Here is a 27,243-nt window from a genome sequence, read left to right as displayed (position 1 = left end):
ATAATGGAAAGATGGCATTTATGCTGTTTTTTTGTTTTTGCCCTAGAAGTTTATATTCCCTTAGGTTTGTTGCTATAGTACCATCTTTGCCTGTAGCGTGACACTGTACATACTTTAACAGCATACATTGTGTGCTTTTTGGGCAGGAGGTGACTTGGATAGAAGAAAGAAACTGAGGGGAAAGATTTTAATATGGATCTAATAATTGGAGAGCGATTTGAGGGAGCAGCTTGGTAGTTTTACAAGCCTAACATAAACTGAAGGCAATAAAATATCAACCTCTCAATGGATGCTATTTTTTTATTGAAGACCCAATATCAGTGTTTGGGTTTTCATACCCCCCCTCCCCCAATTATAACTTCCTCTTAAAACCTTTGTAAGGCAAAAACAGAAAAGAGCTCATTCGGATTACAAGGGAACTTATTCAGACACCAAAACACTCAATTTACATGAACTTTCTAAGGAAATACAGAAAGCATTTTGGGCCATAAGGCTATTTCTATTCTTCATGGACAAGCAGTGCAATACAGCCATACAAGCTTGGTGATGCCATCTGATGGCGCAGAGATCAGATAATGTTTTCTCACAGCCCAGAAGTTTCTAGATGTATGTCTAAGCATGTGGGGGTCTTTTGGTGTTGGCATTATCACATTTATCTCCCAAGTCTAATTTGTCTCCAAATGATCAGTTAAGTTTCTCTCCAGGCATTACTACATTGACTGTTGACATCGAAAGAAAATGAAAGGGAAAAACTCCTCTTAAATTGTGACACGAATGACCTCATAAGGTGGCCGGTAAAGATTTCCATGATCTTTGCCTAAGATGTCAGGGGCCCACACCATAACATGGCAAACTGTAGTTCCTATGGGGAAATTGTACCCACGGGCTTGAATCTATAGGGATCATAAATTGAGAATTGAATCGTTGAATCCATCAGGCAGTAAATCAAGCTTGCGGAAAAGTCCATTTCTCCATCAGGCCTGTCAAAAATAAGTAAAGCAGTGTCAAGAAATATGAGCAGTGATAGTCCCGAGGCAAACCCATCGATGTGGAAAAACTATTGCTCGGAACCACCAGAGCAGGGTCATAGCACCAAATGGCCATATGTGTCATACCAAGAGGATGCAGAACTTTTGCCACAGAAACGTGTCCTCAGCACAGAGGTTTTGGTGTTGAAAAACACAGGTACCAAGAAATTAGCACAGAAAAGAAGTCAAGGCGCAGAGCATCACCTTGCTCACACAATATAGCCTGCATAACAAAAACCATACCCATGGCTTCAAATAGTTCAGTGCAAAAGCGTAAATGCACTGAAGATCCAGTTGCTTGTGGAGCTATCTATTTACGGGTGCTTGCCTTGGGGGGTTGTGAGTGTGTGAGAGAGAATGGTGTATGAGAGAATCAGGGGAGTAAGCTTTTGTGTGCAAAGGGGGGGGGGGAAGGAACTTAGAAATGTGTATGAGAGCGTGGGTATATATGAGAGCATGTGTGTGTGAGAATAAACATGCGAGTGTGTGAGAGAAGATAAAATTTGGGTGTCTCCCTAGCCCCCTAATACTGACAATATCAGGGTGACTGGAAATCATTCCCAGGTATGGACAGCAGGGGCTTTTTTATCCTCAGTTTTAATTATTGGGTGGTGTTTGATATGTGTGCTGATTTTGAAATATTTTATTGGTGCTTGGGAAATTTAAAAAAGTGATTTTAATAATGTTTGTCAGTTTTGAAATACTTATTCTTTTATTAGTATGGTTCTATTATAATTGATGCTTTGTTTCTTGATTTTGTTTTAAAGGAATGATGGTTCTGTCATTGTTACACTGTAGACAGTCTGTTTTCTTGTAATTTCCATTTCAGTTTTTGTCTGCGTATTGCTGATTCTAATTTATGATCCTTTATTCTGTGTTTGGTGAGGATCTCTCTGCTCTGAGCATGTTACCAAGGGGAGAGATTTTGCTAGCATGTAGTATCTGTCTCGGAATCTATAGGAATCGGGTTTCTTTCGTTTCCCTAGTAGGTGCTATATTGATATTCTGGGACTCAATGCTGCCTCTTCACAGGTATGGTTCTTTGAGTTTTTGGTATTTCTACTGTAACACAAATCTGCAGTATAGAATGAGTGTCGTCTTTAACAGTGTGTCTGGCGGTGGAAGGAGTTTGTGCTGCTGTTACTGTAAGGTGCCTGTCCGGATGTGGTGTGATATCTGCCTCTGTCTGTGTGTATCTGATTGCTCCTATCAGCAACCCGAAGAGAATCAAAACTGGAATTTTGAGCTTCTGCCTGGCAGCGTAATTGCCTGCTATTTGGCAAGCGGTTCAACAGTTGTTCCCAGTATGTACCCAGATCATTCCAGACTCCTGGGTTTTGCCTCCCCTCCAGCAGATGGAGACAGAGAACTTTGCAGGCACTGCCTCTTAACCTGGTGTGCCACCTGCAGCTCCTCAGTATTTGTCTCCAGCAGATAGAGGAGATGCAAAACCTGCAGTTCTGTACTAAGGGGGGGGGGGGGGGGGGGGGAGAGAGAAATAGAAGAGGATAGATTAGGTGAAATTCCCTCCCAGAAGGTTGGCAGGTCCTGTCAGACTATCCCTCCTGGTTTTCAGAAGAGGACAAGCAGGGGTTGGAGACCCTCCATAGCTCGCTGATCCACGCCGGGGTGACAGCTGGTGGTCCAGTTCCCTCACCCACAGGAGACTTGGGAGAAACCTCTGCCACCCTTCAGACAAGGCTACTAGTTTCTGTTTTCTGTCTGTTATAAAGTTTATTTAAAAAAAAAAATAAACAAATATAGAATAAAGGACAGGGAACGTGTTTGGGGATTCTCGTCGGTGGCAGAAGGGCTCCAGGTGAGCGGTGTTACCCCTTTGTGGCTCCCAGCGTGTCTCCTTTTTGGCGTGTGCCGCGCAGTCTGTTTTGGTGCCGAGCCATGCCACGCCATGTGGCAGCCTCTGCGTGCATAAAGACTGCTGTGCACCTTTCCAGAGCTGGTCGTTGTTACCGCTGCCTCCCTGGTGGGGGGGTGGGGGGGAGGGGCGGCGGCATCGACTTAGCAGAGCGGGTCTGGTGGACCTAAAGCTGCAGCACGGGAGGCCATTGATCCGGAAACAGTGGCCATTTTGGATACCTTCGTGCTCAAGGCACAAGCTGCAGCAGGGGGAGGGGATCTCCCACCTGCACTTTCTCTGGCAGATCTCTCCATAGAGGAGAACTGAGGAGCCCCTGGGGACCTGTTGGGAGAGGAGTATGATCCTCTGGAGGAGGATTTGGAGGGTTCTTCCCCTTTTTCGCCATAGTTTGTTTTATTGATGCATAAAGCCTATTCGGCCTGTAAGGTCGCAGAGCCAGCCCTCTTCCAAGCGGAAGATGACAGATCCCATCTCCCCCTCCCAGGAAGAAGTCCAGATGATGACTCTGGAAAAGGCCCCAACAATGTAGGGTGAAGATCCCAAGGTGGTTCACTTGTTTCAAAGAGAGGAACTCGGGCCCCTGATCCCACCGGTCCTGGCGGATTTGGGAATAACTGTTCCACAGACGCAGGCTGAACTGAAGGAAGTGGATCCAGTCAAGATGGGCTTGAATCTATCCAAGACCTTCCCTTTTCACAAGTCTGAAAGAGCTGGTGGTCAGGGAGTGTGACTCTCTCCGGAGCCTGGCCTTAAGGTGAGCAAAACCATAGGCTTTATCCTTTGCCCGAAGACACTCTGGAGCTCTTGAATGTGTCAAAGGTGGATGCCTCTATCTTGGCAGTCACGAAGAGGACCACCATTCCGGTAGCTAGCGCATCAGCTCTGAAGGATTTGCAGGACAGGAAGATCGAGGTGCATCTTAAGATTTTTGAGGTGTTGGCACTGGGCATCCACGGCTGTCTGCAGCAGCTTTATGCCCCGGGCTAGTTTGCGATGGGTGCAGCAGTTGCAAGGTGACAGAAATATGATACCCCAGGAGTCTAAACAGGCGGAGCGATTGGAAGCAGCGTTTGCTTTTGGGGCAGATACTTTGTATGACTTCATTCGCATGTCGTCTTGGATGATTTCATCTGCAGTCTCAGCTAGGAGAATTCTTTAGTTGCGGAACTGGTCAGCAGACATTTCATCTAAAGCTCAGCTGGGAGCGTTACCTTTTAAGGGCAAATATCTGTTTGGAGAGGACTTGGAGCAGATGATAAAGCATCTGGGAGATAAGATGCACAAGCTACCAGAGGACATGCCAAGAGGGTCCAAAGGTTTTCTCCCTGTGCGCTCTTGATTTTCGGGGTGAAGGAGTTTCTGCCAGAGCATAGCTATTGGTGGTGATCAAAAGCAGACCTCAGGAAGGTTGCAATCCTGGAACCAGCCATTTCGTGTATGCAGAGCGCACTGTGACTCCAGCAAGGTAGTGCTGGAGCCAAGCCTGCACAATGAGACAAGGCCAACCTACTCCTCAGTCCCTGTCATCGGGGGTCGTTTGACTCAATTTTACGAGGAGTGGGTGAATCACTTCATACTAGTGGGTTCTAAGCGTAATAGGATAAGGCTATGCTTTAGAATTTGCTCGGCCGCTCAGAAAACCTGTTTATGGTGACCCCTTGTACCTCGACAGAGAAGATGATCGTCCATTAGACCATACAACGGCTGCAATTGTTGGGGCCATTGTCCCCATCACCCGGGACGAGAAGAGGTCGGGGCATTAGATTTATTTTGTGGTGACAAAAAAGGAAGGAAATTTTCATCCAATTCTGGGTTTAAAAAAGGTGAATCTAGCTCTGTTTCCCGTTTCTGGATGGAGACCCTGAGGTCCGTCATAGCAACGAGAAGTGGGGAGTTCTTGGTCTCCTTGGATCTAACTGTGGTGTTTCTGCACATAGGGATTCATCTGGATTATCAGCGGTACCTCTGGTTTATGATCCGGGAGAGGCATTTTCAATTATGCACGCTCCTTTTCGGACTAGCAACAGCCTCAAGGACCTTCACCAAGGTGTGATGATGGTTGTGGTGGCGACAGCTCTCAGAAAAGAGGTGTGGCTGGTCCACCCATCGGAAAGACCTTGCCGACGTGCAGTGGAAGTGGGTGTTGCAGCCGCCTGAGATTGTTGGGATGGATAGTCTGTCCAAGAGCCACCTTTCTCCTTTGCAGGTGCTGGAGTTCTTCAGCGGATGCTTCGATACTCAGCTGGGGAAGGTCTTTCTCATGGAGGAGCGGATTGTCAAGCTGCATGCTCAAGTTCAGAACCTGTTGGATGCCCAAGCTCTGGGATTACTTGCAGGTCCTTAGTTCCATGGTCTCAACCTTTGAGCTAGTCCCATGGGCGTTTGCTCATATAAGACCCCTCAAAGGGTTGCTATATTGGTGGGATCCGATTTGAGCAGTTTCATCTTCTGCTACTGCTTACAGAGTTCTCCAAGTCCAGTCTTTCGTGGTGGCTTGGCTGGGACCATTTGTGCCATGGGGTGGACCTCTAGGTTACTCAGTGGATGGTGGTGACCACTGATGCCAGTCTGTCTGGTTGGGGGGCTGTGTCAGTCTCAGTCTGTGCAGGGCTATTGGTCGGCAGAAGAAGTGACCTGGTCCATCAATTGCCTAGACAAAAGTAGAATGGTTGGCTTTGCAGGAGTTTCTTCCCCTTTTGCGCAATTGTACAGTCAGTCCTGTCAGACAATGCGATGATGATGGCTTAAATCAAAACCGCTAGGGAGGGTACCAGCAAGTCGGGTGATTTCTCTGGAGGCAGAGATGCTGATGTCCTAGGCAGAGCAGCATCTGGCCTCGCATAGTGGGGTCTGTCAATGTCCAGGCAGACTTTCTCAGCTAACGACAATTGGATCTCGGAAAATGGGAGCTTTGGAGGAGGCGATGACCCTTGGTCTCACAGATAGGGCATGCCTCATATGGATCTGATGGCAACCTGGAGGAATGCCAAGGCACTGCGCTTCTTTAGTCGCGGAAGGGGTAAATGCCCTGGTGCTTCCTTGGCCACAGGATGTTATCTGTGTTTCCTCCATGGCCTCTGGTGGGCAAGGTTGTAAGGAGACTAGAGATCCACCCAAGAAAGGTGATTCTCATGGCTCCAGAGTGGCCGCAAAGGCCTTGGTTTGTGGATCTGATCAATCTAGCAGTGGACAGCCCCCTGAGGCTGGGTCATCTACCAATTCTTCTATGGCAGGGTCCTTTATATTCAGATCAAGCAGATTGCTTTTGTCTAACAGTCTGGCTTTTGAAAAGAGGCAATTGAGGAAGAAAGACCATCTGGAGGATGTTACTACTCTGTTGCGAGCTCGCAAGACCTCTACTTCCTTGGTGTATGTCCAGGTTTGGAGGATCTTTGAGTCTTGGTGTACAAAGAAGGGGGTTGATCCTCTGTGTGCATCGGTGGCGCAGATTCTGGCTTTTTTGCAGAGACGCCTGTCGAAAGGTTTGTCCTTTAGTTCCCTGAGGGCGCAGGTGTTGGCCTTGAGCATCTGACTGCGCATCTGGATGTGGAACATTTCCTCCGAGGGGCAAAGCATTTACACTCCCCTGTTTGCAAGGTGTGTCCCTCTTTGAACCTTAACTTGGTCCTTAATGGCATGTGTGAAACGCTGTTTGAGCCTCTTAGGATGGCCACCATAAAGGATCTGACTTTGAAAGTGGTGGCAGTTTATTCAGCCAGAAGGGTCTCTGAACTTCAAGCCCTGTCATATAGGGAACACTTTTGTTTACGGATTTCGGATTCTGTAGTCTCTCTCTGAGGATGGTTCTGCTTTCTGCAGATTCAACTCTGGTTGCAAGAATAGACAAAGTTCAAAATTGTTAGGAATCCTCAGCGTAGGGGTCCCAGCTTATGTGGGTGTATTTCACTGCTTGTCCACAAGTTGCTTACTTGTAACAGGTGTTCTCCTTGGACAGCAATGCATACAGCCACACAATCTCTCCCCTCCCCGGAAAGCTGTATAGCTCTGTATTAGACTGAGGAAATGAATGTGGTAGTGGTAAACGCTGGAATCCCTGTGTATGCTCAGATGCACATTTAAAAACTTCTGAGCTGTGAGAACATTACCCAGTCTTGGTGCCATAAGATAATGTCGGAGCTTGTGTGGCTGCACGGCTATCCACAGAGAACACCTGTTACAGGTAAGCAACTTCGTTTATGCTTTTTTTTTTTTTTTTTCAGCATTCAGAACCTGTGGTCACTGCTACTCTCAAGGAGCATAATTGAGACCAGCAGCTTGAAATCCAGAACTCATTATAGCACTCTTGTCCACTGCTACCACCTTTTACAGCAATTCAGAAGACCATCCAAATACTTTGACTCTCTCTCAACTTTGTCCATATAAAATGTAGATGACAAGATGCTGTGCCTGAGTATAAATCTTTTTAAGATTTGTAAAATATTTATTTTCCATGTAGATGTTGCCTCTGTCGATTTTGAGCAGTTTGAGCTACAAACTCTATCAGATGCTTTAAAGAGGTTTCTTCTGGATCTACCAAATCCCATCATTCCAGCATCTGTTTACAGTGACATTTCTATCACCCAAGGTATGTTTTGACTGTGGGGGGGAAAAAAAGGGACCCACACAAAATACTCTATGGAATATGTACCAAAACCATCTCAACACTAATTAAAATAGTGCTTCCCAAACCTGTCCTGGGGACCCCTCAGCCAGTTGGGTTTTCAGGATATCTCCAATGAATATGCATGTTATAAATTTGCATACACTGAGTCTCCTTGATGATGCAAATTTATCTCATGCATATTTGTTGTGGATATCCTGATTTATTTATTTATTTATTTAAGATTTTTATATACCGGCATTCGTGATACAATCACATCATGCCGGTTTACATAAAACAAGGGGTGTACAATGAACAATTGAATAACTTATTGGTGAGGAAGTAAGTAGTTACAAATAACAGGGGAAATGAAACTGGGAGAAGAGAAAAAAAGGATAGGATAGGATTATGGGGAAAAAAAGGATAGGATAGGATTATGATTGGCTTATGGGGTCCTTAGGACAGTTGTGGGAAGCCCTAACTTAAAAGAAATGCGTAGTAAAAAGAGCATATTTTTATATTAAGTATCAGGACTTCAGCATTTGCCTGTTTTGTTACATTGCTCTCAATGTACTCTTGTAAGCGTAAGAGTACCTTGTGTGCTAAATACTGAATATTGTGGACTTAAAGGGGAGCATGGAAAATATGCCTTTTTTTCCTCATAAATGCCATAATGGGGTGCTTTCTTTATCTGTTTTACTGTTATCTCTTATGGGTAGCCACACAAGTGCCTGCTGTTTTGAGAGCACCTCGCATCTTCAGTTGATGTTACTGTCATCCAGCTTTTAGAACGCACTGAATTCTGTTGGCATGTGATCAAGTACAAACACGTTCTTTGTAAACACCAAAAAGAGAGAGTTTGCAGTAGAATGTTGCTCTAGTTTTACATGGGCAGTATTTACTGTGTCTGAGTATTCTAACAGCATAACACTCCCTGCAAGAAGTGAAATATATGCGCAGGTAATGGTTAAAAATCAAGGACTTCTCTGTATGCAGACAGGGCTAATTTTTAACCTTTTTATCAGTGCTGGCAAAGGGAGTGTATTTGGGGGAGGACACAGTGTTCTTGGGCTTAGCAGTAATTCTGGTGAACTGGAACCGGGGAGTACTGGACACAGCATGATAAAGTACAGTTTATCTTGCAGCGTGGTAGGCACAAAATATGAAAGATCTAAATTTCCAGCCTGTGGACCCAATGCTGTCACGTGCTGCAGAGACAGGATATTGTGGCTGATAACCTTCAAAGTAAGAAGTGAACCTGTAGGGCTTTGTCTGCTGCATCTTAGCATTACCCAATCATATGGGACGACTCAGCACAAGTCCAGCCTCTCTAGCAGTCTGCTCAAAACATTCTGTGGTTTACATCTGAGTTCTGAGTTCCATCTGACCTATATCACTTTTTTTTTCTTTTTCTCCTGAGTTACCTTCATGTTGAGGTCTGCATCTACAAATGAACATGTTTTGCATTTTTCTGCATGCTGAAGTGAACAGTGCTCAGTGCTGTGAAACTGTAGAGAATTGTCATCCGTTCTTCCTTTCGGAGATCCGCAATGACACTTCCTTTTTATTTCTTACAGAAGTGCAGAATTCTGAGGAATGTGCCCAGTTACTGAAAAAGAGCATCAAGTCCCCCAGCGTACCTCAGCAGTATTGGCTCACACTCCAGTATTTGCTCAAGCATTTCTTCAGGCTTTGTCAGAGCTCCAGTAAAAACCTTTTGACGGCAAGGTTACTAGCTGAAATTTTCAGCCCTCTGCTTTTCAGAGCCCAGATAACAAGGTATGTGGAAAATTGAGATCCTCAGCGCAAATTGTTTTAAGTGAGTACAAAGTGTTTATATACAGTGCATGTTGCTTTTTTTTTTTTCTTGCTTCTAAGAAACGAATCTACCTTAAACGTTAAGGGGCACTGGTTAATGTTAATATACTCATTTTGCAGCTCGGATATTACTGAATATCACACGAAAATTATAGAAGCTTTAATCATAAGTGAATGGACTGAGAGAAAATCTGCTCCAGGTAAGCCAAATATTTATTTAAAATCTCGCTGGTTAGCCTGCTTGCTCTTTGATTGAATTGTAAAGAAGCTAGACTGGTAAAGGAAGGTTGGAAGAGGAAATTGGCTTTTTTTTTTTTTTTTAATATGCAAGTGCATTTGTTTGTTAAAGCAGTATGATGAGGAAGCAAGCAGGTCTGTGCAATTGTAGTGTTTGCTAAGCTTTCAATTTTAAAGGAAGCCAAGATCTATCCAGAGAAAATTCTCTCCCAGTTACTAGCTGTTGCTCTTCCTCAAAAATGTTTTACCTTTTAGTTGTAGATTTGAGTTCTGGGTTTCTTAGCAGATAGCTTTCATTTCTTCTGTGTTCTTCCTTCTTGAATATGAGCTTTATGCAGACTGATCATTTTTGGATGAATTTATCCATTCTTTTTATGGTAGAAGGTATAGAAAACCCTAAAAAAGGAATGAAGTTAGGGGAAACTGCTTATTAATGAAGGTACTCTGAATACTATTACCTCTGCTAATCAGGAAAGCTATCTTGTGTCTTCACTTGCAGATTTGTGAAAACTGAACTTTAAAAACAAGTCTGCAGTTAATTTGCATGAGTAGTTGCTAAAATACTTGTGCATTAAGCACAGTATATGTGTTAGGTTAGGAGATATAAATATAAGAAGAACTGCAGTGTGATTAAAGACCTAGAAAGGGATGCTTCCTAAGCTTTGGAGTCTGCAGTGTCCTTAAACTGATGCATATCTTCCTTTGGTCACTTATTTCACACAATGCTTGCAGATTTTTCGCAAGTGGTAGAAAACTGTTTTGAGCTTTGAAGTGAACATGCATACCCTCTTATCAATGCAGTAACTAGCAGTGATTTCTGGAAGCAGGTGAATATTTTTATTGGTTATATTTTATAGTGCAGGTTAAAAATCCAGGCTCTCTACGGGAAGAAAGCATATTTTTAAAAACATTTAGGCTCATAAATGTAACATGCATGTAAGTGGAAGTATAGAATAAAATTGTATTTCCTTCCACACTTGTAACACTTCCTGTACCCCACCCACCTTTTACTTTGGAGTTCCAGTGGAACAGCATCTGACAAGAGGTTAATTGCCTGCTTCTTTGATCTCACTTGACAGGTTAAAAGCTGCAAAGTATCCAGATCAGAAATAAAATGAGGGTGTATCTTTATTGGCTTCATTGTGGAAAAGAAATTAAATTGAAGTTTTCTGGGATACATGTATTTTTTTTCAGCTTTAATGGGTGACTGAATTTGACCTGAATATTGTTAGAAAGATGTGCTAGAAAAGGGACAGTTGTTTTCAGAACAGAAGATAATAGATTTAGGAATACATCCACTTTGAATTGCTGAAAAAGCAGAATATACCCTGATGTACTGCACGTTTAGTCTTCAAGTGCCAAATCTAGTGAGTCTGCCTTCATTTTAACCAGAGTTGTGGAATGGAAAATTTTTCCATGTCTTAAGAATTCATTTTCATAAAATTCATTAGTAACAATGAATGGATGCCAGTGCAGTATTAGAGAAGCTTGGCAATTTTAAGCATTGAATGTTTCAGTATAATAAGCCACATTAAGTATATATTAATTTTTCTCCCCACTCCTCCAAATTAAACATTTCAGTTCAAGTGGGCTACTTGAAAAACTTTGTGCTACAGCATGGGAAGGTTTTTTTTTGGGGGGGAAGGAGTTAGGGGATTTTTAAACTAAATATATGTCAAATAATATACCAAATCAGATCATAAATTTATTCAGTGCATCAGGAAAAATTGCAGAATAAAAATGAGAAAAATGTAGACACAGATTGGAGAGGGGTAGAATTTTGCATGTAAAATGTTTCCAATTCAGAATTTTCTAGAAAACCCACATCTGATTTTAACTCAGATGTTATTATTTTGAGTATGTGGTTTTAGAAATTCCAGGATGTAGAAGAAGCATGTGAGTGCATATCTGTGCTTTGGGAGATGATGTAGTCATAAGACCTAGTATTGGTGCACTGCAGAATCCTCAGATTTCACTATCTTGAAATGGAATATTAGTTGCAAAGAAACCAAGAAAGTGTTTCAAGTGTAAACTGTCAACTCAGACTTTTTTTTTTATCCCAAACTAGTACTTTTCAGTCTGGAATAGGTCCTAAAGATTTTTGTGTTTTTAGATTTACAGTTCTGTAAATTACCAAAAAAAACCACTTTGTATTGACCTGTTGAAGGGAGCATAGCTATTGAGACCTAGTGAGAAATGTAGTAAGTTAGTCCAAATGGGTTAACTTTACATCTGTTTACATTATCAAATTCTGTAATTAACATTGCACATTATTTTTTCTTGTAATTTGCATTGCTGCGTCACCAAATCTAATTTTTACGTATGTGAAAACAGTATATAAATACCTGGAAGCTGTGGTGCTTTAAGTTACAAAAACGTCTGTGCATTCCTGTGTGTTAGATGGCTATTAAAATTGTGGCTCTGTATTGTGTGGTGATTTAAAAAAAAAAAAAAGAAAGAAAGAAAAGGTGCCTAAAATCTAGGTATTGACTTATGACTGCATGTTAGGAGCCCTTTGCAAGGGAGAGGTCCTTTAATGTAGGAAGGAAACTTTGTGATTGACCACCAATAAATTATCTTCTGGGTGGTAGTTAGACATTTTCCATTGATAAGCAGGCTGTTAACCATGATCTATGGGTGATGTCATCTGGCGGCACTGAATGAACTTGTCTTTCCAAGCTAGTAGATCTTTGAGTTCTACTGAGCATGTGCGGGAATTCCTAAGATAGCCTCTTCGGTCTATCCCTGTGTGCATACAAGAAGTCTCAAAGAGCTCAAATAGAAACTAGAGAATGTAATGGTAGAGGGAGAATAGAAAACCTATCTAGTCTGCCCAATCTATCTTTTTTGCAAATGCCGTAGGCCTCTAGTTGCTCTTTTGCTGCACATTTTTACAACTAGAGAATCCTCTGCTAATTCTGCTAATTTTCTCTCTCCTGGGAGACTGTGCCATGCATATACAAGCCTTTCTGTGAAGAAATGTTTTCAGATGTTGCTCCTGAGTCTATCCATTGAAGTCTCATACTGTAACCTCTTGTTTTAAAGCTTGCTTTCATGTCTTTATACCTTTTGATGTATGTTTCTATCATATGTGTATCTCCTCTAGGGCATATGTTTACATCTTTAATTTCATAGGACTTTTGAAGCAGACCCTGTCCCATCTTGTTACCCTTTTTTGGCACTTTCATTCTGTCTATAATATGGTCATATCTCCAGAAATGGACACAAGGATCCTTGTGAGGTCTTACTGATTTAACTTGTATAGAGGTGTCATCACCTTTCTGTTGATTATGCCTCTTCCTATGCACCCTGGAATCCTTATGGCTCTGGAAATTACTTTGAAACACACATTTATAAATTAGTATGTGATTTGGTTTATGATAAAAAGGTTTCAGTATGGTCAGCCCATCTAAACTTCTGCTGTAGTTAGTTTTCCTGTCTCTGTCACTAACATAGTGAATGACAGCAGATAGACCATAATGTCCCATCTAGTCTGTGCATTTGAGTTCCCATATGTAACCCAACACAACGCCTCCCCCCCATGTTTAGCTGATCTTTCCGAACTTACGCTACCACTCTGCCTCCTCCCAAGCATGCGCAGAATCTGTTAACAGCAATGGCCTCCACTCTGCTAGTAAGCCCCTTCTTTGTTAAACTTCAGTGTGCATGGGAATGTTGGATTTTTTTATCCATGGTTCCTCCATCAGAGCCAGTCTTTGGGGTGGGCGAGCTGAGCACTGTCGGCATCAACTAGCCTGCATAGACAGAGGAGAGGCCTGGTGGCGGCAGAGCCGCAGCAGATCGCCATCCTGTTTCAGCCCGAAGAGAGGGAGGAGACCCTGTGGGTGTAAGCCTGTGAGGGAGAAGGGTGTGTGTAAGAGCATGGATATTACATGAGGGGGAGTGTGTATGAAAGCATGGATGAGTGTGTGAGGAAGCATATGACTGAATGAATGTTTGAGAGTAAGAGCCTCTGTGTGTCTGGGAGCCTGTCACAGGCTCTGATAGTCACTCTCACATGCACACTTTCACAGTTGAGTGGGTGGGGGCATGGGGGGAATGTGGAAATAGGTAAGGGAAAACAATTCACTGTCCACCAATTTATGCTGTTCACAGGTAGGATTTATTCAAGGAACTTAATGGAAAAAGTTATTAAAAGATTAGCAATCCCCAAGACGAGCAGAGTTTTGAGAAACTGCATCGGGAGAGTCCAAATCAAATCTGAAACAGAAGTAATATGTCAAAATGCGGACAAACAAGGCAAAGAATAAAAAATCAGTAGATACTATAGGAAAAACAATATAAACAGACAATGTAAAGTCTCGCCAGCAATTATAAGGTCAAAAATCTGAGTAATCAATTCCAGGAAGACTTCTAAAGAGGAAATAGGTAATTCAGATAAAAGAAATGTTGTGTAAACAGTAATCCATAACAATAAGGGTATATGGACAATGGTAGCTTATCAAACCTCTCAGTATCAAGTTGGAAGAACAGCAAATCGTTAAGGAAGGGGACAAAAGTTTAGGAAGTAGTCAAAAGGGCGCCAAAGCAATGATCATGTGAAAAGCGTCTTTCAATCTAACTTGGGTCAGTACACATCAGGTAAACATTTATGATGTCAGAGGTGGAAGTGAACATTGGGAGGATAATTAGAATAAAATAACAAGGGGAATAAATATAAGATGAAGATGAAAAGACAAAACAAAAAATTGAAAAGAGAAAAAGAAGGGAAATAGGAACAGATAATCAAAGAATCCAGACCAATCCATCTCTGTATTAAGGCCATAACTTGGTCATTAGTAGAAAATTTATATGGGTCCGTGTCGTTCCCCCCCCCCCCCCCCCCCCCGATCCATTGACCTTTTACTTCTCTCTTTTGAGTGTCTGGTTTTGTTTGACATTGACAGCCAATTTTGTATCAGTACCCTACTCATTTCTGTAATTGGACTAAAACCGATCATCTTGCTCTTATCTTCAATCTGACAATTCGATTATCATTAAACCTGCTGACAAGGAGGTAGACTTGTTGTTCTAGACCAGTGGTTCTCAACCTTTTTTCTGTCGGGACACACCTGACAGATGGTTCTCATATGCGTGACACACTGAACATATGACAGTCACGGAGCTAAATGTAAACATATACTCTGTATCTACAGGAACCGCCCTGACCCCCTAACAGTGGGTGCAGAAAGGAACTAGGACATTCCCTTTTCAATTTACATTGCAAAAAAAGATATTTCTGGCATCTCAGTAACAGTAACATAAACAGTTTTTATGCGCAATGGCCCTCCTTATGAAAAAACACCTTACCACCAATACATGTCCTTTTGAGAAAACACAACAAATAATATTGATACAAATGCCTACATGCTAGTAAAATACTTCACCTCGGTCACACACAGAATCGACCTTCACCAAGTACATACAGAAAGACCGCAAATTACAAATATGGAGACAAACTGGAATGGAAACCCAAAAAAGCCACTCTGCATGCAGTGCAAAACTGAAGAAATGGAAACAGAAATATAGCACCTAATAGAGTCCCAGGATCTGCAATAATGTGCACAAACTAATGCGCAAAATGTTATGGAACTCATTCAAACAGTAACAACACTACAAATATTTAACCAGGCCCTTAACACCAATACACCTCCTATAAGGAAAACAGAACAAGCCAAGCTGCTATAGATCCCTACACAGAAACTACAAGGTTGCAGAATACCTTTACCTGGGTCACATGCAGAATACAGACCCTCACCAAATACAGAATAAAGTGACCATCAAGTTAATGATTTTGTTTTTCCATTGTTGCACTGCATACACTCAATCTGGCTTCTTGTTTCCAGTTCAGTTTTTGTCTCCACATTTCTATTTATACATTTCTCAAGTAATATAACATAATTCTAAAACTAGAATAATAAAATAAATGTTTTAAAACAGCTGATAAATAGAATAACATCCGATCATTAAAAACTTAAAAGAATTTTTAATAATTTTGTAACACCAATAAAATATTTCTAACAGTAGACACATAATACCCAATAATTAAAATGGCAGTCAGTCAAGAAAGAAACTTAAAAGCAACTCTCCTACTCCTTTCCCTTGTAGGCCTTAGCACAAACCAGAAGCAGCAATGGCTGCTGAAGCTCTGTTCTGACGCTCCTCTTCCTGTAGGGTCCATGACTAGTCTGTCACTCTCACACACAGGCGCACACTTTGTCACTCTCACACACCAGACACCTCCCTGACCAATCTCTCTCTCACTTACTCACCCCCACCCCTAGCGCACAAGGAAGCCAGTATTCTGCTATTAAAGCAGTCGTGACGGGCTGGGAACTGCAGCAGGAGTGACTGACTCCCATCCCCGCAGCAGTAAGAAGGTAGCACTCAGCTGTTTGCCTGTACTGCGATCATCAAAGCACAGAGCAGTCAGCTGAGAATGTGGCCACATGGATTTCCTGCCATGCAGCAGTTTGGGAAATCCGTTGAGTAGCCGTGATGTGCAAGGGCTGCGAGAGTCAGTGATGATCTCTCTGTGGGCCTTTGTTGGTTGCATGGGTGAATGTCCAAGAGCAGAAAGGCCACGATTCTAGCTGCAGGAGCCAGGGGAAGCTCCCACAGTGCAGAAGCTGCAGGGAGGAGGGACTGAGAATAGTGGCTGTAGGTTGTGGATGTGCAGAGCCCTGGGAAGCCAATGACAGGTTCCCCATGGTATGATGAGGCTGCATTTTGAACTGCAGGAGCCAGTTGCAGGTTCTCCATAGCCTGAGGAGAAGCAGGAAGTGTTCCCGAAGGGAAGGGCTGGAGTGGACAGCTGTATGTCGAGCCATTACAGTTGCCAGCCCTCCCACAATGAACTTGGCCGCAGTCTAGAGTCTCTGAGCCTAGTACTGCTGCAAGAAGAAGAGAGGGAAACTGTAGAAGGCATTGGGGGGGCCTTACAATTTAGGCCACAATCTTGCTGATGAAGAAGATAGGGAGTCAACCTTTTTAACACAGTTATTAACGGAAACTCCAAAACTCATAAGTGCCCTCAAAGAGTCAAGTGTAACAATCTCTGGATTAGTTGAAAGGAGAATGACTCACCCTGCTGAGATAGATTCCAGATGTGGCAAACGCTGAAGCAGGCACTGCCATCTCAGAAGCCCTTTCAATGCAGTTTCTTGAAATGCAGCCCGTGTCAGGGGACCACTAATCTCTTAACTTTTTCCATGAAGTTCCTTGAATAAGTCCTAGCTGTGAACAGCATAAACTGGTAGACCGGTTTTACCTTACCTTCCTATTTCCACTGATATTGTGGTTTGGGTTTTCTCCACAGTCCTTGTCTGTCATGGGGGGAATGTCATCAACTATCTTCACCCAGGTCACCATTTGCCCTAGAGCAGGCCCGACGCTGCCCTCCATGCAAGTTCCTTAGCCTTTCTAAAGGCAAAATTAACCACTGTTTAGAATTGCAACAGATACTCTGTGCAGGTTACCTGAATGCCTTCCAGGAAGTATAAGGCATTATCAATGCTGCTTTTCGGCTCTACCTGCCACTCCTCCAGGCAGCGTATTTCAGTGCTTTACTCCCATGATCTTGCCATCAGGGATCCTCTGTTTTATTCCAGTGTTTCCCAACCGTTTCAAACCAAAGGCACATCTACATGACAAAAATGTTGTGTGGCACATCAGCCTCCATGGGGATAGCAATAAACACATAGGAGAGGACTTCTCTGGTCAAAAGAAGTTAGGAAACCACTGAAAGCCCCCACCAGTGTCTCTTAAATTTTAGAGCAAGGGGGCAAAGACTCGTATGAAAATACAATGAGCCAGTTCCCTCTATATACAAGTGAAGGAGAAGGGAGAAGTTGGTGTGATTTGGGCAGGTGTTTTGGTTAGTTAACTTGGCAACCAAAGCTCTTCCACTGCTGCTGCTCCTGGTAGTTATTTTAATTATATTTAAAATTATAGCCCGCTGATCTACTACAAAACTCAAGAGATAACAAAATAGTTTGGATTTTATTGTTAATATTTTAAGTTGGTCTCATGAAGACAGCTTCTCCTCCAAGAACTTATCCAAACCTTTTTTGAACCCAGCTACACTAACTGCACTAACCACATCCTCTGGCAACAAATTCCAGAGCTTAATTGTGCGTTGAGTGAAAGAATTTTCTCCGATTAGTCTTAAATGTGCTTTTCCCAAGTTGCTTAGATACTGTCCTTCTCGTCCCTTACGCTCCTCCTCCATGCCCTTGTTGTTTCTTCACATAAAGACAGTATGCTTAGATTCCCAGGATCATGTGTTTCAGGTTGTTGGGCCCACCTTATAGGATAAGCTTCCGGAATCAATAAAGGAAGACTGTTGTTGTTTGCATTTCAGGAAATCTCTGAAGGCTTATTTTCTAAAGCTTTTAACTTACCTATTGAAAGCGAGAGCTTATTTTCCTATGACTTCTGGATAGTACTGAATACTGACTGTCAAATGGTACATGCGACTGTATCAGGCTCTGGTGGTCATTTTGTCTTTAGTCCACTGTTAAGCGTTTTTCTCTGTTGGTTGGGCTTACCTGGCTGATGCCTCCAAAGGGTAAGGTCCAGGTCTTCCCTCCAGACACAGACTTGTTCCCCAATCAACAGTGGATCTCTCTTCGATCTCCCTGGATTTCTGCTTCGATGGGAGATGAAGGCCCCATTGTGGGTGCAGGCGAGGAAGTGTTATCACCCTGAGGGGGAGGAAGTTTCCCTCAGCCCACTTGAGTTCAGTTAGGCATGTATTTTAGAGGGGCCAGTTGTGATTCTGGCATTTTCACTTTCATTGGGAACTGTGAGTAGCCCTAGAGGGTTGATTCAGGATCAGTTGTTGCCTGTTCAGGCAACTGAAAGGGCTTCTGTGATGGCAGTGCGGGCTTCCAGTTTTGCCACATCTGGGAATCTAACTGAGCGGGGTGAGTCATTCTCCTTTCAACTAATCCAGAGACTGTTACACTTCTCTTTGAGGGCACTTATGAGTTTTGGAGTTTCCGTTAATAACTGTGTTAAAAAGGTTGTCTCTCTATCTTCTTCATTTTAAACTTTGGTGCATCATCATGGGGGTCAACTTGTAAAGCAAGAAACAAAAATAAATACCTTAGAGAAAGATATTCAAGATATTAAAGTCCTAAATTCCAGTTTTGTTAAAGATTGCCTTGTTCTTTTCAGACATCTGGAATATTTGGAAAATTGCAGGCATTTTAAACATTCATAATTTCCTTAAAATTATTGGAGAACAACCTCTGATAACTTTAGACTACTTTTTTGGATATTCTTTATTGCAATTCTGATTCTGTTCCCTTGGTTAATGAGCTTTTTTTTTTTTTGCCTGTTTCTTCTCACAGTTTTCCTGTACTAAATCAGCCTTCTCACTCTTCGTTATTTAATTTGACTATTTGGAGAATTATGGTCTCAGTTTTAGAGGGGGGAACCTTACTGGTATCCTTTGTTATGGAAGCTGATTTGAGCAAATTTATGCGTCTTTATTTTAAAAATTTAAATTCCCTTTTTAATGATCAGCCTCTCAAAATATTTCCTGACTTGCCCAGAATTACCCCAGAAAAGCATAGAGGTTTTTTGGCTTTGAGACAAGCTACATTATCTTTAAGTGCGACATTTATTTTGATACCCATGTAAATATGTTATAAGATTTAATAATCTATTTTCTTTGCTCCGGAACTGCAGTCTGTCTTTGGACACCACAAGACTACCATCTTCTATTCCTGAAGTAAGTTAGAACGGTCCACTTGATTACAATTCCTCTCTGATTTTTTAAGCTATAATCAATCTTCAATTAGATCTATCAAAGACTATTGTCCTGGGTGATTTTAATCTTCAAGTAGATATCGCTCCTCCGTCCCACACTGTCCATACTTTCCTTAATACCTTCCTAACATGTGGATGGGAACAAAATATCTCGTCCCCGACTCATGTAAAGGGCCGCGGTCTTTATGTTTTGTGAATAAAACCCTCGCCTCTTGTTTTTGCAGTAGAAACTTCCACCAAAATCGTCCCCTGGTCTGACCACTTTCTTATCTCAATCTTAACTGCTTCTGATAAGATGAAATTATCTTCCTATAACAACTCTATAATAAGAAAATGTTTTTATTGACCCTCAAGACTGTCGGTGAGTTTACTTCTCTATTGGGAGAAAAAAAAACCAAAGAAAACCATCACAGATCTTCTATCTCTGTGGAATAATGCCTTGCAATCCTCCTTGGACAAATTGTGTCCTGTTAAAGAATTTAAAAAGAGCCATCAACGTATTGCACCTTGGGTTTACTATTACCCTCCAGTGTAAAAAAAATGTGAACTGAGGCGGTTGGAACAGAGATGGAGCAGTCAGTCAAGTGCCAAGAATTTATCCTTATACAAAAATATATGTGTGTGTGTATTCGAAACTAGCAAAACCTTTTAATAAACCGGCTGAATTATATCAATTGATAAATCAGATTATTAAGCCGGTTTCAAACTCATCCACTCGTCCTCTAACTTTATTATGTGATTAAGCAATGCCTCACCTAAGGTAGCAACCAAGAAGAGATGATCGGTAAAAACAAGGATTCTTTATTCTCCCAGGACAAACAGGATGATAGTCCTCACGTATGGGTGACATCATCAGATGGAGCTCTGTCACGGAACATGTTTGTCAAAGTTTCTAGAACTTTGAGTAGCACACTGAGCATGCCACGAACCCTGCAGCCACCACGGGTCCCCCTTCAGTCTCTCTCTTGTTTTCCGCGAAGCAGTTGCCTTGCGGTTTAGGAGCTCCAAAAGAAATTTCTCACAACTTTCCTCACGGAACTATTTGAAGTTTATCTTTAAAAAAAAAAATCCCTCATCGGGGTTCCCTCCGCTCGGTAAGTGTTTTTTCCGGTACTTGTGGTCGGTTCCCGGCGGCTTACCACTTCAGTGCAAGACGGTCACTGACCGCGCGCCCACCAAATTTTAAAATGGCAACTGGGTTTAGGAAATGCCCAGAGTGTCTGAGGACCATGTCCATAACTGACCCGCATTAAGTCTGTGTTTTGTGCTTAGGCCCCTTGCATGACATTCATCGATGCCTTAGTTGTGCACAAATGACCCCCAAAGGCCGTCGTGCTCGCCTGGACAAAATGGAACAGTTGTTTGCTTCAAAACATACTGCTCCATCGATGCCAGTTCAAGCGCCACCGACCGTGGATGGTCCGTTGACCTTGGAGACAATTCGCCCAGAGCACCGTGGACAGGGTGACTGTCTGTCTCAGATTCCATCAGTGTCATCTGTTCTCTGTGCCGAGGAAAGACCGGACCGAGCACCGAGGGAAACATCAGCACAGAAGGGCATCCCCAACCGGTGCCGGCACAGATGCCACAGCAGCATCGACTTCCATTGAGCCGCCTGCGAAGAGGGCCCTGGGAGAGGAGCCCCATACTCCTCTGGACCCGGGACCCTTAGGCATTCCCCCACCGATACCGGTGACGCCTAGCCTGCCTCCTACCCCGATCGCCATGCCACCCATTCCGGCTTCCCAGGAGGAATTGGACCACATGGTCCAAGAAGCAGTGCTTGAAAGCCTTATGAGGCTTCCAGTTGCCACTGGCACTGTCCCCCATACCGGCCCCGGAACCGGCTTCCTCTATGATGGCACCGCTCAGAGCGCCTCGATCCACTCATTGATGCCTTATTGACTCCACTGCCACAGGACACGCTGGCATCGAGTAATCCATCAAGGCCTCCGCAGGTCCTGATTCCAGTACCTGGTTCCTTGAAGGAGGAAGGATCGAATCCCGGCCACATGCCTCCAGGAGCCCATACCAGGGCCATTGGGGCTACCAATACCCAAGCGCACCTCATCTACCCCGATGCCCTCTATGCTGGCACCTATTCCATCGATGCCTTCCTGCCCTCTCGGCTTTGGTATGCTTCCTCCATTGGAAGCTCCACCGGGAGAAGGAGAAAGTCCCTATAATCCATGGGACGATGCATCCTCAGATGATTCATCACGGACATCCAAGGACTTGCTCTCAGAGCCTTCACTGCCGGAGGAAAGGCGAAGATCTCCAGAAGACCTCTCCTTTGCCAGTTTTATCAGATGTCTGACTATACCTTTTACACTGGTCACGGAGGAAGATGCTCGCCATAAAATGTTGGAGGTCTTGCAATTTGTAGATGCTCCAAAAGAAATAATGACAATAGCAGTACATGAAGTTCTTTTGGACCTCATGCACCACCTGTGGGAACATCAAGGTACGGTTACCCCATCAATAAGACAGATGCTACCTACCTGGGTTCAACAAGCTTCAGGTTTTCAAGAGTCAGCTGCCACACCATTCTGTAGTTGTGGAATCCAGCTCAGAAAAAGGCTAAAAGATCGCATCCACATTCCTCTGCTCCTCCCAGTAAGGAACAAAGCATTGGATGCGTTGGGACGAAGAATCTTCCAAGGGTCCATGTTGATATCGTGAATTGCAGCATATACATGACCCAATATAAAAGATCTCTGGAAACAAATCCAGGAGATTGTGGAGACATTACCACAGCAACAACAAGAAGCCTTGTTCTCCATCCTACAAAAAGGAATGGAAGCAGGTAAACAGTCAGAGCTACCTATGATTCCTTTGAAACAGTATCCAGAGTCTCGGCAGTGGGCATCAGTGCTAGATGCTGGGCCTGGATTAAGGCCTCAGACCTAGGCCCGGAAGTGCAGGACAAACTAGCAGATCTACCCTGTACTGGAGACAACCTGTTCGGGGATAAGATCCAGGACGCAGGGGACCAGTTAAAGGACCATCATGAGACCCTGCGCCAGTTGTCAACTATCTCCCCAGATGTTCCCTCCGTAGTCTGCAGGGCCATGCGTAGAACCAAAGAAACAATTCTACATGCCACGCAGATATTACCCTCCTGCGTCCTGTGCATGACCGGCTCGGGCACCTTAGAGGGAACATGCATGCCAAACTAGAACATCTAGACCACAAGCTGGTACCGCGTCTGGATTTTGACTCTTTTCCAGAGAGCAGCAGCCATATTCCAGTGGGGGGCCCCCTGTGCCACTTTGCAACAAATTGGCATCCCATCACCACAGACCAGTCAGTACTGTCCATCATAACCCACGATTATCATCTAAATTTTTCAAAAATACCCCCGGCCTTCCCACCCATTCCATCCTGGAGCTGGGGCGACCACACAGGGAAACTCGAATCAGAGCTCTCAACCCTTCTGTTGGTCAGAGCTGTGGAACCGGTTCCACCGAATCAGCAGGGAAAAGGGTTGTACTCCAGATATTTCCTAATTCCAAAAAAGACCAGCGGCCTCCTATTCTGGACCTCCGTGCCTTCAATTCATTTCTTCGCAAGGAACGGTTCAGGATGGTATCCCTGGGCACCATGCTTCCTCTACTTCAACAAGGGGATTGGCTCTGCTCTCTGGACCTGCAAGACGCATACGCCCATATTGCGATATCCCCGCCTCATCGCAAATATCTGCGATTTGTGGTGGGCCGCAGTCACTATCAATACAAAGTACTACCATTTGGCCTAGCCTCGACGCCTCAAGTCTTTACAAAGTGCCTGGCAGTCGTGGCTGCGCAGTTACACAGCAGAGGCGTACACGTTTCTCCATACATGGACGACTGGCTCATAAGGCTTCTAAACTCATTGGGATTTCTAATTACCTAAAATCCCAGTTGACACAGTCTCATCTTCTCTCCTTTTTTAGGAGCAGAACTCGACACGACACTATTCAGAGCATTCTTACCCAATGACCATGCGACTACGCTGTCCAACTGTGCCAGCTTTATTCGCTGTCGAAAAAGAGCCTCAGCTGGCCAGCTACTCAGGTTGCTCGGCCAAATGGCATCAACAGTCCTTCACCCCTATGGCACGCCTGGCCATGAGAGTGACCCAATGGACTCTGAAATCCCAGTGGTTACAAGCTACTCAGCCGCTGTCGTCCCTAGTACACATAACCAGCCAGTTTCGTCTGTCCCTTGCCTGGACAAGTTGCAAGCCAACTTGCAAGTGGGTCTTCGTTTCCAGCAACCAGCTCCTCAGGTGACCTAATACTCCTGAACATTGGCTCTTTGAGGGTACATCTATCCCAATTAAATCTTGTACTCGTGATTTGGGCATGAAGATGGACTCCTCTTGTGTCGCCAAGTTTAAAAAAAAAACTGATATTGTAACCTAACCTGTGAACATAGGAAGTAAAAAATGGTTTAAATAAAATAAATATGTAAGTAATCATGCTATGTGATTTCTTAGAAGTTGCCTTGATTTTCCCATTATGTTTCTGCTTCTCTTCTAAATGTTGACCTGGGTTTGGAAGCTTATTACTGGTCTTATTTTGTATATTTCATGTTGTATGATTGTGTGTGTATATGTAATTACTTTTTTTTGCTTTCATATGTTTCCATATACAAATTATTTTGCTTTATATAATTTTGAAAATTTTATAAATAAGAGGGCTTGAGTAACAGTCCGCAGAATTTGAGAGGTTTTATGAGCAGAGAAGTCTGTTAAAGAGTTTAAAGAGAATTCTGCACAACAGATTATATTTGAGGGCAGAAAGAGGAGTCCATCTTCATGCCCAAATCACGAGTACAAGATTTAATTGGGATAGATGTCCCCTCAAAGAGCCAGTGTTCAGAAGTATTAGGAATTAGGGATGTGAATCGTTTTTTGACGATTTAAAAAAATCGTCATATTTTTTTAAATCGTCAAAAATCGTTAGTCGCAATACAATAGAAATTCCCCCGATTTATCGTGAAAAATTGTAAATCGGGGGAGAGGGGGGAGGGCAGGAAAACCGGCACACCAAAACAACCCCTAAACCCCCCCAAAATGTTTTAAATTACCTGGTGGTCCAGTGGGGGGGTCCCAGCATGATCTCCCGCTCTCGGGCCATTGGTGCCATTTTGGCTGCCACTAATATAAATGGTGCTGATGGCACGATTTAAAAAAAAAAAAAAAAAACCCACCCGACCCTTTAAAATTACCCCCCACCCCCCAAAAAAAACATTTTACACATACCAGGTGGTCCAGGGGGGCCGCGGGGACCGATCTCCCATTCCCACGCTATCAGCTGCGCTAAAAAAAATGGCGCCGATGGCCCTTTGCCCTTACCATGTGACAGGGCAAAGGTAGCGCCGGCGCCATTTTGAATATTGGCAATACGGCCCGCATGCAGGAGGTTGCTCCCGGACCCCCGCTGGACCCCCAGGGACTTTTGGCCAGCTTGGGGGGGGGGGGGCCTCCTGACCCCCCACAAGAATGACCAAAAGTCCAGCGGGGGTCCGGGAGCAACCTCCTGCACTCTGGCCGTATTGCCAGTATTGCCAGTATTCAAAATGGCGCCGGCGCTACCTTTGCCATGTCACATGGTAAGGGCCAGCTGCGCCATTTTTTTTTAGCGCAGCTGATAGCGTGGGAATGGGAGATCTGTCCCCGCGGCCCCCCTGGACCAACTGGTATGTGTAAAATGTTTTTTTTGGGGGGTGGGGGTCGGGAGAGTGGGGGAGGCTAAGGGGTAATTTTAAAGGGTCGGGGTGGGTTTTTTTTATTGGCGCGGGCCTCACTAAAAAAAAAAATTAGTGATGTGAATTGGAATCTGAACCGATTCCAATTCACATCTCGTAACGATCAGATCCCCCCCCCCCCCCCAGCCGAACCCGATTGTTAAAACGATCGGGCACACGATTCACATCCCTATTAGGAATATCCTTCCGGAAAAGCAGTAAAATCTGTTTTACAGATAATGAGAACCAAATTGTTTTCTGATAACCAGGTTTTTAGAGTAGAAAAATAGGTTAGCTTTTCGAACATAACATTAAAAGATGAAGAAATAGGAAGCAAAAACTGGATGTCTGCATATAATTTAAAAGTGAGACACAGTTGAGAGAGAATCTTGCCAGAGGAAGCATATAATTGTTAAATAGGATCCAGTGAGTGCAGATCCTTGAAATACCCCTTTGGTAATGGGAAAGAGAAAATAAATCACCAATAATCCCCTTAAGAATGATTAGTCAAAAATGAGGAAAACAGAAAAAAACCACTGAGATTCCAACAGATTCAAGACACCCTAGAAGAATGGGAATGGTTATGGGTGTCAAAAGCGGCTGATGGATCTAAGAGGATCAGGACATATTGAAGACTGTCTTCAAAGCTGCTTCTGACAGTATCGAGACAAGACAGAAGCAAAAGCTCAGTATTGTGACGAGGGCGAAAACCAAATTGAACCTCTTGCAAGAGGTTATCAACCAGAAATTGTTGAAGCCGTTGAAATACTACCTTCTCGATCTTAGGAATAAGTGGGAGAGATGAGAGGGTGGTAATTAGAGGGTCAGGTTGGCACTGAGCTTTAAGACAGGATATACTACTGCAGATTAAAGACCAGCTGGTAAAACCCTTTGAATAGCATTGTTCATGCTTCATTTTTTTCAATTTGATCAAAGCATTTGAGCAGGAATTAAAAGCACAAAAAGTGTCCTTCGTTGCAGAAAGGATAGAACAGAATTCGGTTGTAGGTGGTAAATCAGTCGCTCCATGTAGTAACTGAAATAGATTGTGATAATTGAGGAACGGGTTTACTCACAAAACTACCAGAAGTATCTTCTGATGAAAGAATGAAGCAAAATGCTCACAAACTGCCACTGAAGGATCTGATGGCCCAAGTTATGGTGGCTGTACCAGAGAACTTGGTCACATCCAGTGCTCAGTGCATGCTCTCCCTGTTTCACTTAGTCTGGAGATAAGAGACTGGAAGGACCAAAAGGAGGAAGCTTAGGAGGCAGAAAATGAGATGCCATGTGCACTCTGCCTCACAAAATGGGGTCCAGCTAACAATGTCCTGCATGCTGCCCATTGATTACCACACTCTAAGGCTCATGCTGTAGTTAGGAAGAAAAGGCATGCATGATTACCCATGTTCTCAGAATGGAGTTCCTTCATATTTAAGAACCACTGCTGTTGACTTGCTCCTGTGAGGTGCTGAACAGAGCCCAGGTGCTAGTATGGTTCTGAGCATCAGGCAGTGGTGACCTTTTTGTGGCAAACCAGTGTATCATGGCAGACTGGTTGGGATACAGATCCTTTCCATGCTTTTTAGTCCATTTACTTTTTTTTTTTTTTTTGGGGGGGGGGGGTTTCCTCCGTACAACTCTTCTGAAGGGGTTTCTAGGCATCCACCACCCTTTCCCTGAAAAATATTTCTGGTGTTCCTGCATCTTTATCTCCTAGTTCTACAAATTTTCCATTGAAAAATGTTTGTTTTATGGGCATTAATACCTTTTCAGATATATAAATCTGTCATGTGCCCCAGTTTCCTCTAGTGTGCATATATTTAGGTCTTTAAATTTTCTGATTACGTTTTAGACACCACACAATTTTGGTTGCCTTTCTCTGGACAGTTTTTTTTTGTTTTTTTTTCTCTCTGCGATTTGGCCTACAGAACTGTGCACAGTATTGTAAGTGAGGCCTCAACAACCTATACAGTGACATCACCCATAACCATCTTTTGATTTTTCTGGTTATACTTATATTTACCCAAGCATCCCTCTGATTCTGCACTGTAATAGCTGCTGTCATCTCGCTCATTGGCTTCAACATTTCTGCCTTGTTTCAAGCTCATTTTTTGTGAACATGCCATTGTGCGGCATTGGAGATGCTGTCTGGGACCATGTGAGCAGTAT

General features: G+C 43.5%; 1 protein-coding gene across 3 annotated transcripts in view; it reads left to right on the top strand.

Annotated features, from left to right (window-relative positions):
• Nucleotides 1-27,243, top strand: part of PIK3R1 (phosphoinositide-3-kinase regulatory subunit 1) — a 161,264-nt gene that overhangs the window by 89,352 nt on the left and 44,669 nt on the right. For all 3 annotated transcript variants that reach the window (XM_029575834.1, XM_029575849.1, XM_029575841.1), the window contains exons 4-6: nt 7,364-7,492; nt 9,085-9,286; nt 9,446-9,525. In XM_029575834.1, coding sequence (XP_029431694.1) covers nt 7,364-7,492; nt 9,085-9,286; nt 9,446-9,525 — 411 coding nt within the window. The remainder of the gene's footprint in view (nt 1-7,363; nt 7,493-9,084; nt 9,287-9,445; nt 9,526-27,243) is intronic.

Source organism: Rhinatrema bivittatum, chromosome 1, assembly GCF_901001135.1.
Source record: "Rhinatrema bivittatum chromosome 1, aRhiBiv1.1, whole genome shotgun sequence".
Classification (NCBI taxonomy): Eukaryota; Metazoa; Chordata; class Amphibia; order Gymnophiona; family Rhinatrematidae; genus Rhinatrema; species Rhinatrema bivittatum.
The sequence above is the reverse complement of the archived record's forward strand: the minus strand, read 5'-3'. Positions and strand labels throughout refer to the sequence as shown.